The sequence below is a fragment of the Eurypyga helias genome, unplaced genomic scaffold, assembly GCF_000690775.1.
Source record: "Eurypyga helias isolate BGI_N326 unplaced genomic scaffold, ASM69077v1 scaffold47501, whole genome shotgun sequence".
Classification (NCBI taxonomy): Eukaryota; Metazoa; Chordata; class Aves; order Eurypygiformes; family Eurypygidae; genus Eurypyga; species Eurypyga helias.
Window position 1 is genome coordinate 10,937 of NW_010229936.1, and position 20,704 is coordinate 31,640.

The 20,704-nt window shown below is 41.0% G+C and overlaps 1 protein-coding gene across 1 annotated transcript; it reads left to right on the forward strand.

Moving 5' to 3' along the window:
* Positions 1–470: 470 nt before the first annotated feature.
* LOC104516258 (transcription factor AP-2-delta) lies at positions 471–18,352 on the forward strand (the record flags this gene model as incomplete). Its single annotated transcript, XM_010160539.1, has 4 exons — positions 471–636; positions 3,361–3,479; positions 10,489–10,630; positions 18,239–18,352. Coding segments are annotated over 4 exons (541 nt in total), but the record flags the coding sequence as incomplete, so codon positions are not given.
* Positions 18,353–20,704: the final 2,352 nt, after the last annotated feature.

Genomic DNA, 20,704 nt, shown 5'->3' on the forward strand with positions numbered 1-20,704 from the left:
TTGTTACCCTAAACCCTGCTATGAGTCTTAAATTAACATTTCTTATTAGGACCAATGTCCTAAATTTTTCACCAACTTCATTTTTTAAAATCCTGTGATACCTGAATCTATTTCAATCCTATGTTGTTAATCATACTACATACAAGACTCAAAAGACCGACAATATGTAATAATTACTGTGCATGAAATCAAATGAGGTAGCCATAAATATCTAATTTGACTGTAAAGCTTATAAGATCTAATACCTCACTTTTCTCAGACCAAAATTTCAATCCATTCATCTTTCTCAAATCCACAATGAGATGCAATATTTAAAAACAAAAACTAAACCCACTGAAATAGTCCAAAAACACAAAGAAAAACATCATCATCACCAACAAAACCAGCCACAGAATTGTTCTTCATGATTGATTTTGTCAAAACACGGAATATGAGGTTTCCCCTAATCTAACATTTCTTTTGTTTTGCAGGTGGCACCTGTGTGGTTAACCCCACGGACCTGTTCTGCTCTGTTCCTGGTCGCTTATCCCTACTCAGCTCCACCTCGAAGTACAAAGTCACCATTGCGGAGGTGAAAAGGCGGCTTTCACCACCAGAATGCCTCAATGCTTCCCTCTTAGGAGGTATTTTGAGAAGGTAAGTTAAAGGTGAGAATAACAAGTCCTAGACAGTGCTGTAATTTCTGCAATTTTATTTTCTACAAATAGGTTTTGTTCTCTTTCCCCACTTGGCTAAGTGTCATGGTTTGGGAAAACAGAAGGAGGTGGATTGGGAGTGACATTGTTTCTAGGGAAATTTTCAATAAATGAGAGAAATTAAGATTGTGATGACATTTTTCACAGAAAATTTAAATTTTTCAGTGAATTGATTTTTTTTTAGCCTCTCAGTGCGTTTACCCAGTAGAGATGGGTAATTGCCTTGTTTTGAATGGAAAAAAGAAAAAAAAAAAAAAGAGAGATCCTCAGTGCGTGGAAAATCTCGCCAGAGCTATAAATCTGACTTCTTGTTGAGAAACTATTTCAGAATATATTGTTTCACCAAGTGTATTTACAACCCTCACTCATCAAAAACTTAAATCACGGAGGTGTAGGGGTGCCTTTTTCTCCCCTTCTCCCTTGCATGCTGCTTCAATACAGAAAAGAGAGACTTAGCAGAATACACTGGTTTTATTTTTCTTGTGAGATACTGAAGAAGCAAGTAATTAGGTAAAATTTTGCCTCTGACCCTTCACTGACCAGAGTAGACACCTGCAAAGAGCAGTAGCAGAGGAGGAATGTGGCAGACTGTGCCTCACATTGCAAGTGGAAAACAAGGAGGCAACTGTAATTCTGCCAGGCATCTCTAAGTTGCAATGTCCCTGAGGCATCAGCTTAGATGGCATAAGCTACTTGAATGCCCTTTGATCAAAACTAGCTGGAAAGTCATAGGCTATTTCACTGCTGTCACTGACAGCCACACTGATCCTCATACTTATACTGAAAGCAATTTTAACCAACCTGGGATATTCTAAGATACGTAGTAGTCCAAGAGGGGTTGTGAGCCATCTTGCAGAGTAAGGACTACAGGTTGTAAAATTGTTTCAGGGGCATCAACCCTATTTATGTGCCTCTATAGGCATTGATATCCAAAATCTACATCCACAAAAAGTTTCCCTATGTTACTGCTTCACCTTGGAAAGGTCTTCAGCTAATACTCACAGAAATATTGACTTTAAATACTCATACCACAGGCTTCATCAATACTAGTACAAGCTATTAAGAATGCAAAGATATCAGCCTGAACATGGGGCCTCATGTCTCTCTTCTGTTAAAATGTTAGAATGATCCCCATAAGTTTTTGACCCAGACCAAATATCACCCTTCCAAATCAAGCCTGGGCATGGTCCAGGAGTTAGCAAAACCCAGCCAACAGTTTGGATATACTAATTCTGATGTTTGAAGCAGAGAGTGTAAATTAATAGATTTGATCAGGCTATACATGTAGGTGTCACAACTACAGAACAGACTCTAACACTCTGTAGTTGACCAGCAGAGATGTAGGAAAACCAAACATCCCTCATAGTTTTCCTGAGACCTGGCAGGGTTGGTTTTGCATCCTGCCAACAGTCACCATCTAAGTATTTCTCTAACTAGTTTTTATTCAGAACTAAGTGTTTTCAGAAGACATATTCTGACATACAACATGGTAAAAGTTGTGGTATCTCTTAGTGTGTACAAATGACCATCCAAATGGCGGTATTCCATGTTTGGTTCCTTTCTGTTCCTGAAGGAACTTGAACCTGCATCTCAAAACATTTAGTTAGGTACACTTAATACTCAATGATGATTGGTTATTCTAAGCTGAGAGTCACTCAGTCTCATTTGGGGCTAATCAAATATTTATTGGACAAAAGCAAAGGTGTAACTATAGTGATGACTCTATTATCTAAGGACCAGGTCATTCTTTTGGGATGGGAGAGATCTGGTTTTCAGTCACTGCTCTATTCAATGTTTAAGCATTTTAACATTAGTTATTCTCTGCCAGCTGGCTGCTGCATTTGTCTAAAGGACGTAGGTTAAAATTTCCTCAGGCTGAGCAAGAAATTGAACCTATGTCTGCTGCATAAGTGGATATGTCTCAAATGCTTTGAACACTGAGGTACTGCAGAAAAGTAGGCGTGGGATGCACCAGGAGCCATTTTATGAGAACAAAGTGATGTAAGCATTTGGAATAAGGGCATAGATGACCATCAATGGCTGGGAATTTAGCTTCAGCATTTCCTATTGCCTTATCCTTCTTCTTTCTAAGTGCTGGGCTTCGTAAACTACATTTCTAGGTATGCAAGTCTCTACATAAACTATAGAGGGATAGCTGGACCCGGGTTCCACATAGATCTTCACATTTGAGTAGCCATCTGGCTTCCTTATCATGTGAAAGATATGTGTAAAGTCCCCTCATTCTAGGCATCTTGTTAATATCATTATAGAAGTACTTGTTTGTCTCTCAGTTGACCCTGGGGTGAATAATCAGATATAAGTGACTGTACTGGCAATATTTATATTCTGTGATTGCAAGCCCAGGCTCTGTACCCAAATCAGGACCATGGGTTCCACCAGGTGGAAAGCTGTCTGAAGACCTGAAGCCACTATGACAGGCATTAAAATGTCTAACTTTGTCAAAGGACCAACATGAAAGACTCACAAAGTGTGAGCAGGATGTTAAGAATACAGCTCTGAAAGATTTTTCCATTGATGTCACTAGTGCAGGCATTACCCCACACATTTGTCAATAACGTGTACAAATTCAAGGCTTATATTTACATAGGGAAAAAAAGTGCAAATTAAAGACAAGTTTCTCTCTCTTACTGTTCTCTTGGGATAGAGCAAAATCCAAGAATGGAGGACGCTGCTTGCGAGAAAAATTAGACAGACTGGGATTGAATTTGCCTGCAGGAAGAAGAAAAGCAGCAAATGTCACACTCTTGACTTCCTTGGTAGAAGGTAGGGTTTATAATATTGCAATATAATATAAACATGATTAAAATGTTTCCTTGTATACAACACTTTTCAGCCACACTGTTAAATAATCTGTATTTTGTACAAGTAGGAGAACTGACTTGCCTAAAGCCACAGACAAAGTGGCAAAGTGGATGTCCATTCTGAGATATCTTGTCTCCCAGCAAGTGTTTTGGTCCTGCAGTTTCCTCAGCATTGATCTGTGCTTTCTGTGCTGGGATCTGACTTACAAATCGATGATCCAAGTGTTCTTGTGAGACAGATGAATGTCTTATACCAACTCTATAAGTAGGTTTGTTTATCCTCCTTTTTTTTAACTTGTCAATTTCCTGGAGCTGATCCAAAAATGTGATTTTTTTTTTTTCCTCATAAGAAAGCATAATATTTAGACAAGACTTTTCCCCACACACATAAATGAATGAAATCTTTTTTCAGATAAACTCCAGACAGGCCCAGGAGATACTTCTTGGCCTTTTTTTGTTGTTTAAGTATCATTCACCAAATACTGATGGGTTCTTCAAACCTTCAGCTGGGAGATGCAGGTTCAAACCCCTCAGGCAAAGGGAAGAAACTCTACCTGAATCTCTTCTAGTCTGGGTGAATCCACTAAGTACTCAGTTTGTTGTCTAGCTGCGAGTAGCAGCTCTGGGAATTTCAGATCCCTCCTCCTTGATGTTGAGAGAACTCAGCTCATCCTAAAGGTCAGCACCTTCTAGGATCATAACCTGAAAGGTCCATACAGATCTATGCAAGTAGGCTGAGGTCTCAGCACATATTACCACAGAATCACAGTATTGCAGAAAGGTTGAGGTTGGAAGGGACCTCTGACGATCTTCTAGTCCAACCCTCCTGTTCAAAGCAGGGTCAGTTTGAAGAGGTTGCTCAGGACCTTGTCTAGTCAGGTATTTAATGTCTCAAAGGATGCAGAAATAGTGCTGAATACACAACAATGGGTGTTTTTTACCATCTAAGAGAAGGGACTACTGTTCTCAGGGGTCACTGAGCACACAGAACTACAATGGGGCTGCTTTGAAACACAGGGGTGTCCATATCACACCTGCTTGTAATAAAGAGAAAGTCATAATGGAGTTACAGGCTTAGAGAAGGGAGTTTTATCTCCCAGTTTAGGGGAGTAAGGGCTGTCCCTACCCTCACAGGCCTTCCTGCATCTTGGGGCTTAGCAGGAAAGAATAAATAGAGCTATGTGGCCAGCTACTCATTCATTAGAAGAGATTGAGAGCGAGGAATCCCTCTTTCAACTGCTGGCCTGGGACTGACAGGCAAAGTACCTTTACTGTAAGTCAGAATTAGATTCCTTTTTCACAGGGACAGAGCTGTGCTTGCCTCCCTGCCCTTTTCTCAAAGCCAATAGCAAACCTAATATCAAGCCTATGGTATTGTTTTTTTTCTTGGAGTGCCTTAATATGAGTCCTAAAGATATATACTGAAGACACTGAGCTCACTTTGATAGAGACTTGTTTACCAAGACACCCTAATAATAAATCTTGTCTATTGGAAGTTTTAGGAAAAGCATCACCATATACATTAACATTCCAACATAAAACAAAATGTAGCTCATTTTCTGTCTAGGTAACCAGTCCTCTGTCAAACTTGGCAGTGCTTGTTGAATTCTTTGTGGTAACCCATTGTACACGCAGATACTACTGCTAAGTGGTACAAACTCATAGCACAGTTTGTCCAAGGAAACCCATTCCTCAATGTCTCCTGCTGCTGGAGGAGGCTGAAATGTAAAGACACGAACTTATTCAGGGTTTTAGAGGAGAAAAAATCATGAACAAAATAACTGGCTTTTTCTGTCTGATGTCAATATACAAATTCACATAACAGTTCATTAAACTTATTAAATCCCTAAATATCAGGTGCACTGTGTGGACTTCTCATAAGGAACCAGGATTGTGTCGCTCTTGACTACTTTAGGTAGTTCTAAGCTTATTATTACTGAAGAGTCTCACAGTCTTCAGTGTATCGAGACCTTTAATGTCTCTGTAAAGTAGGAATGTGCTCAACCTCTTGAATATCTGTTTGAGGTAAGAAAAGGGAAAATTATGGTGATTTGGTATATTGACATCCTGAAATGTCTCTGTCATGTCTAAGACTTCTTTTCCTCTAAATAGACTAAAAACATTGAGTTTTGGGGAGTACTGCTAAGTTCAACAGAGTGCAGTGAATTTCTAGGTTTTGGTAGTCATGTCAAGATGCAGACTTTATGAAAATGATTCTGTGGTCACTTGTTTCCTGCAAATTTACTTCTTTTGGGGTTCAGCATGGCTGCTGGGTGTTTATTGTTATTCTTGTTTTGGTTGGGTTGCATCTTTAGTGTCTTTGGTAGGGACTTCCAGGGCCCAGAGAAGGAACTGTTTGACAGATCAGTTCTGTTCTTTACATATCCATGTAAATTGTCACAATAGGTGGCAAGACAGAGTGGGAGAATGAGCTTAGCATTGCAAGACCCTCCACAGCAGTATGGGACATAGCTTTGTGCAACCTGTAGGTGAGGGATGCCCTCTAGTGCCTAGATTAGATGAAGGGAAAGGTCATTTTTCTTAACCAGGTCTAAAAGGAAAATTCCTGCATCTTAGCTAATACAGTAAGGGCTCCTCCATTAAATACCAGCATTGCCAAGGCTAAACCTTACTTCTGGCTCAAAGGAGTCAAAATCCTCCCCAGTAGAAGCAAAAAAGGATGTGAGAAGAGGGGAGATGCTCCCGTCTGTTTGGACAGGTCACTTATGAGGAAGAAATATAGCATATATGCTATTGCAAATGCAGGTAAAAGCAGTGCATGAATGAATTTAAAACCATCATATTATTTAAAACAAACAAACAAACAAAAACACACCAGAAAAAAAAAAAAAAGGAAAAAAGCACTTTCAAAACTCTAGAATTTATTTTCCTGTTAAACCTAAGACACTAAATTTACTAGACATAGAATTGACTGCATTCATCATTTGGGGACCTAAGAAAAATAGGTCAGTGGTTACTTTTTCCCCCCTTCTATCAGGTGTCACACTTCCTCACCAGCCTTTGTTTAAATATTCTTCCATTTGTTCCTCCTCCCTTCTCACCCCACAAATAGAAGAAACCTTTCCTTCCACTTCCCGCCTGTCCCTCCTCCCTCTGGGTAGCATTTCTGCTGGTTAGAGCATCCGGAGGAGGTGAAGCCGAGGAGAGAGTGGGAGGTTCAGATGCTGAGTGTCCCTCTCCTGGGACACAGCTTCTGCCTTCACTCTGCATAGGAGCATCTCTCACTCTTGCTAGACCCAGGAGACACCCACACTGGTCTTTGCACCTGCCCACAGAAGCCTGTCAAGGTACCAGGGCTGGTCTCTCCACTGAGGATTTCCAGAGCTGTCTCTGCCAATTCAGCTTCAGCAACTGTCCTTTTCCATCATGCAAAGCTCTCTGGTCAATTGTCAAAATATGTAGGAAAGGCAGAGCTCCTTATAGCTGCAAAACCATGTGTTGGATTGGAGGAGAAGGAGTAAAGGATCCCCAGTGCCTGTTCTTTGTCTCTGCAGGAGGAAAGAGCTGGAGATATTAGGAATAGAGAAATTTGATTTTAGATGGAAACAAGGTAACTGCCTATAAAAGCCATTTTTTTTAGGGATTTCTACCTTTAGTATGACTCCTCCCTGACATAGTAACTTGGCAGAAGGCAAATCTAATCTAAGTATAAAGGTAAATTCATCCACATTTCCAACATTTCTGCATTTACCCCTAGAATAAATGTTTGTCCAAATTATGATATAGAAAAAGAAAGAACATATTTTATGACATTTTGTGCAAACTACTTTCCCCACCAAGCAGAATTATTTCCTACTCTGAAATAATACAAGGAACCTATAGTCACTGAGATTAACAAAAATTAATATGTATAGAAGTATAACATATCCACTTCTAAATACCTCATTTGGACCCAGTTCAAAACAAGATCTTTGCTCAAAAAAGAAATACAAAAAATCATGTTCTGCAGAACATTTTCAAGACCAGTTTTCTACTTCTTAGAATTTGACATTGTAATTTAGAATGGTTATTCCTTATATCATATGGAAGTGCATGCTTTTATGAATACATATGCATACTTATAATGTACATTCCTAACATATACCAGCTATCCATTTCCAGTAAAATTTATTATAAAATTTTGTAGGTTTTTTTCACAGTAGAATACATTTGTATATACATTTTTACCTCTGTAAATCCACAAGAAGATAAGTCCTTTTGTTTCATTTTCTCATTATTTTATCTCTTCATATACCATTAACATTCCATAACAACCCCAGTTCAATTTAAAATGGACAAGTTTTATAATTTTGTATAATTTTCCCAGATCACCAAATGACTTTAGTATAATTTTCTCATCTCTAGTAAATAATATACACCGACATTAGAAAGATACATTTTAATTATGTTTATATTTTCATTCTCTTTCTTTTTGACATTAAGTGAAAACCTGCAAATTGCAGTCAGTTTGTTGTTGACCACATTAAATAAATGCTTACATTTCATGACATAAACTTTTGTTCTCTTGAAGAAACCAAGCCTTTTTCAACAGCTAAATGCTTAATGCTTTGCTTACTCTATTCCTTGCATTGTTACTTGGTTCTGACTGGGACCGGGATAGAACTGTCTGGAGAACAGTAATTCCACCTGATGTCAGCTTCAATGGGTTCGACTTTTATCTTCTTTCCACATTGGCATGAAAACAAATCTATCAAGTGTTTTAATGGAGTGAGGTTGAAAAGCACAACCTGGCACCCTTCTGAAGTTGAGTTACTCTTTAAGTGTTATTTAAGGAAGAGTAAAAGCGTAGCTGAAATACAAATTTTGAAGCAACTCTACAGAAATTTAGCAGCTATGGTTTAAACTTGTACCCTTTCTCATTCATGAAGAAGTCTGGGATAGACATTTTAAATAGAAAACTGGCAGTCAGTTAAATGCCTGTTCATTCTGACTCACTGTTAACATACCACTAAAATCCATTTAAAATATACTGCCAATTATTATACTTTTCCAGAAGCTGTAAACTAAGTGGAAACCATTTCTCCTTTCAACTCAGAGACAGTGGTTGTGTGTTAACTTCTTATTCTTTTTAGGCATACTGGAAATCATGTTTAAAAACCACAAATAGTGCAGATGATTTTGAGTATGATCTTCAATTTTTGCATGTAAAATTGGTCACAGCTGCGAGGGTTGGTGTTGATTGCTGTCAGCAAACAAACTCCCTGGGAGTAGTGCATGTATTTTACTAGTACCTGAACCCAATTAGTTCAGATAAAAACATAACCAAGTATTTGTCAAAACAAAAGGTATTTTTCTGGTAAAAAACTTCTATGATAGGAGACAAGACAGTTAACTCTGAAAAAGTGGACAACAGAGTCTGGAATAAAGGTCAGTGTGTGTTGTTCCTCATGCGTCATGCTGCCCCTTGCACAGGACCACTGCTCCCATGGAAGTGTCTATCTTCCTTGACTTGACCAGGTCTGTGCCGAGCAGACTCAGTCTTGCTGGGGATGGGATTCATCTCATCATCTCTATTGTAGTTGTGTCTGTCCTTTGATGTCCCATTGCTGGGAGAAATCAACACTTCTGTGTGATTAACAATTAAAGTAAATTAATATTGAAACAATTGATTAGGTTTCTCAGAAAAGTTGTGGAATCTTTATGATTGGAAATATTTAAGACTGGGCTTGAAAAGTCCATGAATATCCTCATCTAAGGTTACACTTTTAACAGGCGGTGATCTCCTGAGTTCCCTTGTAACCTGGACTTTTCTATAACTCTGATCCACTTTTACCTTCTACTCTAGTATGGGGTAATACATGCTTCAAGTGTTAGCTTGTCTCCATTGACCTGAAAGTACCAGGTCATATTTCAATACTGACATTTAATGAAAGGAATTCCACTGCACTTGTTCTAAAAGGGAAGAGTTGCAGGTCCTGTGTACCTCCTAACTGTTTACCTGGAGCATCAGCCTGGTCTCCAAAAAGTCAGGGTCCAATGCCATCTCTCATGATGGCAACCAAACACACGAGACTGAAAAAATAAGAAAAATAGAATAAAAAGCCCACAACACCCTAACTCCAAAACTCTTCTGGAGCACATCTCTCAGACACTTATGCAGACATGCATAGGTCTGGTAGCTGACCTATTTCTACCTTCTACAGTGAGATGAGGGCAAGTGTCATCTGGAAATGCCTATTTCCCACCAGGGAAAGACTAACTTAGACACAGATGTTCACACTCCAGGCAGTTCTGTGTGATCAGATAAATCCCACACCAAGGTTGTCAGAATCATAGCACGCAGGCCAGAGTGTTCAGTAAACCCTAAAATGAATTCCTGGGTCCTCTATGCTAGTGGAGAGGGATAGGTTCTTCCAGAGGTATTTGGCATCCAGCACGGAGTTGGATTGGCATCCAGTCTTTGTAGTGAGGTAAAGAGGTGCTCAGTGCCTGCCTCTGTCACAGACTTTTCATAAAGCCTACTCAAGCCATGAAATTCCTTTGCCTTGATTTCCCCACATATAAAACCGCAACTGTGATCTTCATTGTCATCTTTTTTTTTTTTTCTCGGGTCAACTTTGGTTGCAATCTTTTTAGAAACAGGATTCTTTCTTGTGCTGTGCTTTGAGGTCTGCTCGTCTTTAGTGTGGGGTACTGGCTTCACCCTAACCAAATCTGCTGAAATGTATGCTATCCCCACAGACTCACTGGTGGCAGGGGAGGGAGCTAAACCCAGATGTCTTGACTAGCATTTTCTCATGAGAGGAGTAACCTCCCTATGGTCTGGCTGGCACCATCTGATGACTAAGCATGAGCAAGCCAAATGGGCTGAAAACTGTAACTGAGATTGGGAATTAATATCTACAGAAGTGACTTACTGTATTATTATTATTCTTTAAGAGTGATAGAAATTATGTAAGCATAATAATAATAACCCTAAAAACTAACTGACCCATTTTGTTTGCCCACAGGGGAAGCATTACATTTGGCCAGAGATTTCGGCTACACCTGTGAAACAGAGTTCCCTGCCAAGGCGGTAGGAGAGCACATTGCCAGACAGCACATGGAACAGAAAGAGCAGACAGCGCGGAAAAAGATGATCCTAGCGACAAAGTAAGAAGGGAGGGGAAACTAAAAAAGAAATCTGTCTGTCACTTCTCCATTTTGGACCTGGGGGTTGGGGGAGGGAGGAGTGGGAGTGCGGAGCTGGGATTGCGGTGACTGCTATCACAACTACTCACTGGCAGCAAGTGAGAGCAATCTTCTTTAGAGATGCTGTAAGAGGAACCATATTTACTGCAATGAGGTTTCAGTGGCTACGCTCTCGTTGCCTGCGGTGAAGGAGGCACGTATCTCTTCTCCAATGCTTTGGTTTAGATGAGAGGAAGGGACATTATTATATGATAGGATCAATAGGACAGGCACTAGCTTTTTCTCCTGTTTGCATGTGAGGAGCAGATCTAAGCTTACACTGAAGTACTAATTACTGTGGGATAAATATCGTTAGTCTGATGAGGGAAAGCCGGTTTGCAGAGGGACAGATCCTCTCTGGATGGAAATTGCAAGAGTTCCCCTGAAGTCAAAGGCACTGGAACAATGTAAACCAGCAGGAGAGCTTTGCTAAAGCCATTGAAGACACACACAGACACCTGACTTGGCTCTAAACAAGCCATTCACCCCCCTGGAGCAGTAACATCATGTTAAGATAACATTCTATCTAGGTTAATTAGCCTTGATGAGGGAGGGATTAGCCTCCATGAGACATGGGAAACAGGAATAAATAGTCTGCATGGAACAATATAGAACTATACTAGGTGTGGGGTATGCCTGCATGGGATAGCCTTGAACGTATTCATATTCTTCCTGCGCTTACTGCTGTGTTACACAGTGAGACTGTAGGAGAGCTGAGGACAGGATAATGATAGGACAAGGGGTAATGGATTTACATTGAATGTGGGGAGGTTTAGATCAGGTATCGGAAAGTTCTTCACAGAGAGGGTGGTGAGGCACTAGAACAGGTTTCCCAGAAAAGTGGTGGATGCCCCATCCCTGGATGTCTTCAAGGCCAGGCTGGCTGAGGCTTTGAGCAACGCGGGCTAGTGGAAGGTGTCCCTGCCCATGGCAAGGGGGTTGGAACTAGATGATCTTTAAGGTCCCTTCTAACCCAAACCATTCTGTGATTCTATGATAGAAACCTGAGCTCTCAAAGCACCATCTGCCTTTTTTCCCCAGTGCTGGAAATGTTTGGGAATCATCCAAGCTGGGTTGTATCTGACAGAGAGGAATCACCCTGTAGTAGGGGAAGAGGCTGACCAGTTACAGGACTGTCCCTTGTGCTTCATCTGCATATGGAGAACAGCATTTCTGACCTTGGTGTCCCTCTTGTATCCAGAGCTCTTCTCCCTGAAGGTGACATGATAACACACATTGAATCATCTCAGGCCTGTGAATCCTTTCCTGAGGTCTTAAGCAGAGCACCATGTGGCTCAGGGGTCATTTGCCAGTTGTGAAGGCGATGGGAGACCTCACTCATCATGTTCCTAAGTCCCTTGTAGGTTAAAACTAATAAGTGGAGTATGACCTTATTCTTACCTACATCCCCACTTGTTTTAAAGGCCCAAGGGGTTTCAGAAACATGAGAATAAACCAGCTGGCAAGAAGCAGCTCCTCTCTGCAAGTTATGTCTCACCATTGCTGTATAGCCCATTAACAATCTGTCCCCTAACTATGGAAAGCTGGTTGTACTATTGGTCAGCACAACCTAAACAAGAATTAGGACTGCAAGTTGCCCCACTGGAAGGGTTTGCCCCATCTATAAAACCTTACTCAACCATAATGATATAAACCTTTCCCCTCTTTTTTTTGGCTCTAGGGAGAGATCACATTACCGTGGGTTGTAATTATCAGTGGGTAACTGTCATGTCCTACCCCCACTGAGGGACACATAAGAGTGTCACTACCCTTTCCACCACTCCATGCCTACTTTCTCACCCTCCTTTACTATTGAGGTGGGGAGTCATGGATATGCATTACTTCTAACTCCTATGAACTTTGGGCTTGTATGCTGTTATCCTGCACTTGTAAGGAGCAACATATCTTTTTATCTCCCTTCCATCGGTTAAAAGCACCAGCAAATTTATCAGAGCGGTCTGTCCATAATACAAGGGTAGGCTACATCCTTCTACAGCCAGAGTGCTTGTAAGAGGGACAGATGGGTCAATGTCTGTGCTACTACTGCCCTCTCCTGCCTGGAAGGAGAAGTGAGTTACAGATCAGTCCTGTCCAGGTACTACAAGACACAGGTCCTTGGCGTCCTAACACTAGCACGGTATTTCCCAGTCATGCTTTCATGTGCCTGATAGTAGGTACTCTAGTCATTTCTCAGGAGTTTCAATTATTCACTATGCACATATAAGCTCTAGGTCTGTAATTTTAATAATTTCATAACTGCCCTGCCTCCTTTGCTTGCGAGTCATGACACCTGAAGAAGTGGTGGATTTTTACACTGCTACCAAAAACACCACTGAAATTCCAGAGTGGTAAAGTCATTCATGGCAAGCTTTGCCTATGGAGAGAACTGGAGTGCCATTGCCTCTCTGTGTTGCCAGTGTCCAATCTGGGACGGAGGCAGAAGCCCATAGACTTGTGCCTTTGACAGAACTGGTAAGATCTTCCATATGTGGGGGTTTGAGGAAAAATAAGGGGAAAGAACAAAATTATTTCCACAATTCCTAGTATATGAGTGAAATTCCATTCTGGATTCAGACATCCAACTTCAGTGGCTTGATTCAGTTGTCCAAACATAGGCACCTACTGCAATTTGAGATGGACTGGGTTATCCAGTTTGCTTACCAACTGCTGCTCCAGAAGCAGACAGGTCTATTTTTGTTACAGTGTTGTATCTGTCAGTTATTATGGATGTCTTGGGTACCACATATCTATGTGTAGGTAACTAAATAGAGCCCTTAATGTCTACAGTGCAGAAGTCTCCAGTGTCCAGCAGAAGCTCCCAATGTTATCAAGGGCATCTGTGCCTTGTAATCAATCAATCCAGCCACCCTGGGTGGAAGCAGTTCAACTGCCATGCACAGAACTGTGCTTCATGGGCTGAAGAATTAAGACTGCTAATTTAGATGCCAGTAGCCCTCTTTAACACATGGAGATCACTAACATTCTTTTCAGTGCCCTGCTCAGCCCTACCTGGTGTGAGGTTATGTTGATAGCAGTACAGTGAATGAAATCAGGACCCCTTTCTGTCATGAAACAAACCACATTCATTGACTGAAACTACTTGACCTTCCAAAACTACCTCTTGGTAATGGTCCCTCACATTTTCAATCTCAAGATCTGCCTAGGATAGTACTATTTGATACAATAAGATGGTGTCATGGCCTGTTCTAATAATTTGATAGTCTAGATGATGAAGAATCAGAGCCTTACCAGACGATTATCATGGGAAGAAGAGATGATTGGGTTGTGTAGCCAGTACATAGCTGTGAACGCAAGCAACAACAAAGGCAGGTTGGGAGTGAAGCAAGCTTAGATTAAGAGCTGAAAGATTAAGAAAGTAGTAATCAATGGGAGAAGTCAGTCTCCAGTGATTCTCTTTCTCTCCACACACCTTTGTTGACCAAGCATATGATTGTCTGGGCATTCCAGACCAAGATTAAAAAAAAAGAAAAAAAGACTGAATTCTCATGGTTGTGGTCAAAGGCTGCTGATATTGGCCTGTTAACCCTAGACTCTTAGAAAGGCTTCAACACATGTCTATGCCATCCACACAGAAATGGAAGCGGGGGAGGGGGAGTGGAGAAAGGAAAGAAATGGCTGGGACTTGGTTTTAGAGGGTCTTTAAGCTTGGGTTAGTTCACCTTGCAGAGATGTGGGAAACCCTGAATGGCTTTACAACAGGGGACAGAATCTGATCAGGTTGCAGGTAGAACAGATGCAGAACTGCTGAAGGCCACATCAATAATTCCACTTGATGGAGCGGCACACTGTCCTATGGGAAACAACACAAAGTATTGCAGCACAAGGCCTTCCACATGAGACAGAGGGACAGATACACACTCATTTATATGGACCATAACAGAATAGTGTGAGCAGCAGTTTTATTGTGGGGTTGCTTACAGCCAGTACAGGATAATCAACATTTGGCTCATGACACTATGTGCCCAATTTGCTAGTTTTCTGAAAAGTAGCTCTGAGACTGGAAGCACAGGACTTGCTGAACATCTCTTTCATATCTGATCTTTGCATGCCTGGCAACTCTGCCACACTTGGAATATATCAGACTCATGAGCATACCTTTGCCCCAGTCTCGTACTCTTCACAAGACATTTGCTTTGGCCACTGCTAGCAATAGGATCACGGGCTAGATGGGCTCTAGTTCTGATCCAGCACAGAATTTTTTATCTTTTTCTTATCATATACAGGAACAGCTGACCATCTACCTCACAAATCATCAGGTGCCTCCCTTGCAGGAGTGACCAGGACTCTTTTTTTTCTTTATTAATCTGTGGCCCATAAGACAGCATAACCATCTTTCTTTGCTTTTTCAAAGCTATAGTCCAACTCAGCAAATAACTGCCAGCCCCCTCCCTGTCACTACCACAGGTGATATTTTATTGGTAGTGGAGGCTCTGAGACACCACTTTGCCTAGAAATCCCCTTGAAAAAAGTAGGTTACTGCCTTTTACAGGTTTTCATGTATAATAAAAAAGTTTTTCTTTTCTTTCAACCTGCCAACACTCAGTAAAGACTTTTGACATGTGAAGATAGAAGGGAACTTAATTGCACACTTGGTTCTGACACTTCCCTTTGTCAAAATACAAGAACTTTTAAGATGAACTTTTTCAACAGGTAGAAAGTAGAGGTTGGAGGAAGGAGAGAAGAGCAGTGCTGACAGGGCCGACTGGGGATAGTAGATTGTTTAGAAGCCAAAATGACTGACTGTTTTCAGTTGTTGAAAGGAACTGTTTTTCCTCTAAGGACCTGATTCATTAAAACTGTATGCTGCATTTACATACATTTCTGCTGAATACCTCTCTTTGCCTGAAAGGCTAAGGCGATGCTGCCTTTTCAAGCATTCAGTGTCTAGGTCCATACAGATGACAAGCATTTTCAGAAATCAGTCTTGGATGAAGTCCAGCAGCACAGCAGGAAATAGTTTTCTTCATCCCTTCTCTTAGTCAGGAGAGAGATGTAGTATCCAAAGTCTATGTCCAAAATGTGCAGAACAGTGGTATAATGAAGAGTAAAAACAGGTTAGTGTAGTTGTAAGTGAGCAATGAAGGTCCTTTTCAAGACCAAGAACCTGTATTTACCCACTTATTTTCCATTATGTCACTGTCCCAAAGGACAGGAGTTACAAGGTAATAATGAACTTGAACTTATCTAGGACCAGAGTATTCCAACAGAAATAATGGATCACAGAGATGCTCCTTATTATTAGAAACTATGCCCATGCACAATAATTGTGTCTATGTTAACAAAGTAAAGCATGCACACACTGAATCATCAGATTGCAATTGTCTATATTATTAAAATCATAGAATCATAGAATGGTTAGGGTTGGAAGGAACCTGAAAGATCATCTAGTTCCAACCCCCCTGCCATGGGCAGGGACACCTTCCACTAGACGAGGTTGCTCAAAGCCAAATCCAGCCTGGCCTTGAAGACTTCCAGGGATGGGGCATCCACAACATCTCTGGGCAACCTGTCTCAGTGCCTCACCCCCCTCTCTGTGAAGAATTTCTTCCTGACATCTAATCTAAACCTCCGTGTTTTCAATTTGTACCCGTTACCCCTTGTCCTATCACTACAGGCTCTTGTAAAAAGTCCTCTCCCAGTACCCTTGTAGGCCCCCTTCAGATATTGGAAAGCTGCAATGAGGTCTCCTCGGAATCTCCTCTTCTCCAGGCTGAACAAGCCCAAGTATGTCTCCTTGAACCCTCCCATATATCTTCTACGTATGTTTTGAGAGTTATCCCACACCAGAGTCCATTCTCAGGAAGCCGCCCTGTTTAGGAGGCTAGAAGAGCATAAATACAAAGACCTTATCAGATGGTAACAATTGGCACGAGGATGTGAGAATGGTTCCTGGCACTGCCTTCATTTCCAGGTGACATTGTTTATTAGGTTGCATGTATTTACTGTGACCAGTATTAGATTAATCGACTGAGTGTCAGGTTAGTGTCAGGCAATCAAAGCAAGTGTCCTGATCATCTAATGGGTGTCATGCCCTCCTGGCCCCATGTTATGTGCCTATTGTACCAATATAGTCAATGGTATGAGAACACTATGATCATTTGGAGAAGTCCTGAGAGAGATCCAGACATCTCTTCTTTTTCTTCTTTTTTTGATTAATTGTATCATAAACTAATTGTAAGTAAGTGGTGTCTCTATTGATCCATGGTCCAGATAGTACTCTTCTGAGGGCATTCATGCACTAAATGGAGCCAGTTTGGGTTCTTTAAAAAAAAAGAAAAATAACCCAAACACATTGGTAGAACCTTCCTGGACTAATCTGCAAACTAGCCCAAAACAACATCACAAGAATGAAAACAAAACAAAACAAAAAAAAAACCCCACCCAACATATTTTCAGGTCTCTTTTAGTGTTAGATCTTATATAGACTTATCCTAGGGGATATTTTCAATCCTCAGGTGATGAGGAATGCTGAAAAGCAGAAGGAGAGGGAAGACAGCAAGACCATCCATCCTTTCCTAAGAAGTTGTGTTACTATGCTGGTGGGAGATCGGGCAAAACAGAGCCTGAGTTCCCACTGAAAGGTGTCGAATGGGGGAACCAGTTCCTACCTACTGAAAGTCTGTGTTGCCCAGGAAACCATCACAGAGAAAAGGTGAAAACGATGGGATTATGTAGGCACTGACAGCTGAGTGAGTCACTGAACTGCTCCTATTATTACTGGAGAGAAAGAGGCACTGTTAGGATGCAAGTCCTCTGGACTTCTATAGACATCTACTTTAGGCTGCCTGATACATGGTAGAAAATGTAAAACAGTTTAATGAATGATTCAATAAGAAATTTAAATAGCTGCTGCTGGAATGAATTCACACTCTGGACAGACCTGTGGGAGAGGTCTCAGTTAAGGATCCACCAGCTATTCTGCCCCAGACTCTACAAGGAAGCAGAGTATGGACACAGAAGGAAACTAGAAGAGCAAAAATAACATTTTCCTTCACAATTCCTAGTGTTCCATTTGTCTTAATAGTTGGGGATCAAGAAGGCAAGGCCAGAACATTCAGGACGTTTACGTGCAGCTAAACCAATGCACACAAGCAAATGTACAAGTAGTGGTGCATTTACTCTAAGTCTTCTGGTGTGTTCTAATGCTAGTTCATCATTTTCTTTCACCATAACCCTTGCTCCTAATATAGGTGAGCCAAGCCAGACTTAACACTGCCAAACTGGGTACAAATCAGGAGAGAAATCACATTTTAAAATGACAGTGCTTGCATGGTTTCAGAGGGGAACTATTCTTCTTCAAGAGATTTTGTATGCTGCTGGCTCTGAGAATTTGGGGCATGAAGGCAAGAGCGGGATTTTTTGGTCTTTAATTTCTTTAACAATGCCTCTGCCGAACATTTTTGTTATGACTGAGATCACCAAGGATAATGTGACAACATTGTGGGAATCAATCAGCTTTATGGGAAGGATTACACCTGTGTAATTTAAGAATTTCTGTTTTCCTTTCAGACAAATATGTAAAGAATTCCAAGACCTTCTAAGTCAAGACAGATCACCCCTCGGATCCTCCAGACCAACTCCAATATTAGACCTTGATATCCAGAGACATTTAACACATTTCAGGTATGATTTTGAAAGATGAACAGCTACACAAAATTCATGATTTTGGTAAAGACTACATATGATACTATAGTGATATTTCTTCCCTTACCTAGAAGACTATGATAATGTTTATATTCTCTCTGTTATCTGTGCCTGTTAAAAGTGGTTCAGCAATGTGGTTCAGGCTAGTTGCATTCACCCTACTTCTAGGACCACAGTCTGGATTTGAGGAAGTAATTTGATAAATCTGCTGGCCAAATCTCCCCATCTGGCCAGACATTTGCCTTGCTCTTGATGCAAGCCAAATCACAAGCCAACCAACGACAAAGTGGATGGTCCAAAAATCTAGAAATTCAGATTTGGAGCCATAATGATAATGTAGATGAATCAAAGTAGCAATAAATGGAGGAACTGTTAGGTTGCACCATTACCAGTTAACTAAATAGTTCCAGAGCCTCCTCTATGCTACCGAGAGCATTTGACATCATATTACCATGAACATACCATGAACTCTTTGGCCTCCAAATCAGACTGGCCTCATAGCAGACTACCTACTCAAATGGTCTCATTGCACTAACTGCTGAACAACACCCTGCGAAGGTCTGGGACAATGCAAGCCAGCTCAGACCAAAGAGGTAGAGATGGCTAATATATTTAGACTCATTTCCTGTGTGCATGCCCTAACAATATTTAATTTACTGGTGTAGACAGCCTAAGAAGCTGTTATGAAAACAAGAACCCATGGTACATGCACACCAAGTCCAAACTTCATTGGAATTTCATTCAAGTTATAGATAAAAGTGTATAGATGCTTTGGGATCAGAAAGGTTTATTAGCCCAGGAATTGCTGAGCAATTTCAGGTTTTTTGCTTTAGGCTATATGCTAGATACAGTTAAGAGTGAGATGGGAACTTGCAGAGGGCCACTTTGAAATAGTAGGGTCATCTAAGATATTTATCAAAGGTAAGTGTGATGAAATATCCTAGAGGTGCTCCTGTCTTTGCTCAGACCACAGAGGGGACTACATGACTAGCTGAGGCTATGGATTATTTTTTTTCTATCCATTAGCTGATACCTGAAAAGATCAACATGTAAAGAACTGTTCCAGAGATTTGTTTACAGACCATAGCACTAAGCATTTTTGTTAGGTCTATAAAGCCTTATAGTGATGTTGCTTACTCTTCAACACAGTCAGCTGAGCCACTCTTCATTCATTGGCTGGGCAGACAACTTTTGTTCTCCAGCACCCCAACATCTTTTAGTTATTAAGATTCTGATAGAGCATGAAACACCCACCTGCCAGATGGTGCTATGGTACCTGATGTTTAGTCCATCCACCTTTGAATGGAATCCATCATCTCACGTCTTTTCTCTATGTGTTGGGAGTGGGAAGAGACAAGGATACTGACTGGTCCACAAATGCACACATCCCTGTTTATACTTACACGTAGCTGTGTGCAACCTGTTCGTATACAAACACATCTAGACAAGCCCACTTCTATTCTCATGGAGTGATATGCAGACACATACACATACCACATAAGTCTATGTATACTTTCCCTTATACACATATACTGCAAAATACCTAACTACAATTGTACACCAAGGAAGACATACAGGATACTCACAAGGGGATTTTAATGGGCTACCTAAGCTTATGGAAAAATAGATAATTCTCCATTACATGCACACAAAGAAAATGTGGTATAATGTAGCTAATCCCCAAGGAATCCTGTGTTTAATGAAGAAATAGTACTCAGGATGAAATGCTGAAGGCTCCAGCTACAAAGCTATCAACTGGTACAGCTCCCATCCTTCTTTCTCTGCTTCACTTCAGTAGGTTGGAGTACAAAGCTTCTGTAGATAACTCCTGGATCATTCAGTGGTTTCTTTCATGCCTGCTTTAGGCAACAAGTGTTGGACTGAAGATGGGTTCCTAGAACAGCACAGGTCTTGATCCTACACAGATGCTTCCCTAGGCTTGAATCAGCCAGCCTTCTCTGATGTCTGTACTCGGGAATGGTGGGTACTGCCAGACCCAGAGGCTGAGTTGAGACAGTGTTCTTTTTCCATCTATTGTAAAGAAGTTGAGGTCAGATCCAGCCTCTGACCCAGACTTCTAATTCTACTCATCTACAGATAAGATCTAGGGATGTGAAATCTGCATTACAATTAATCAGGTCTAACCTAGACATTTACATTAGTGTGACTTGAATTTCTCTCTAACCTCCGTTGACTGAACAGTCTGGTCTAGATCTCCATCTGAATGGGAGCTTAGCCAACCAGCACACACCAGAAAACAGTGAAATCTAACATAGGCAAAAAAAATGTTATTCCCATCCCCTAAATCTAGCAGCCTTCACAGCTAGGTCA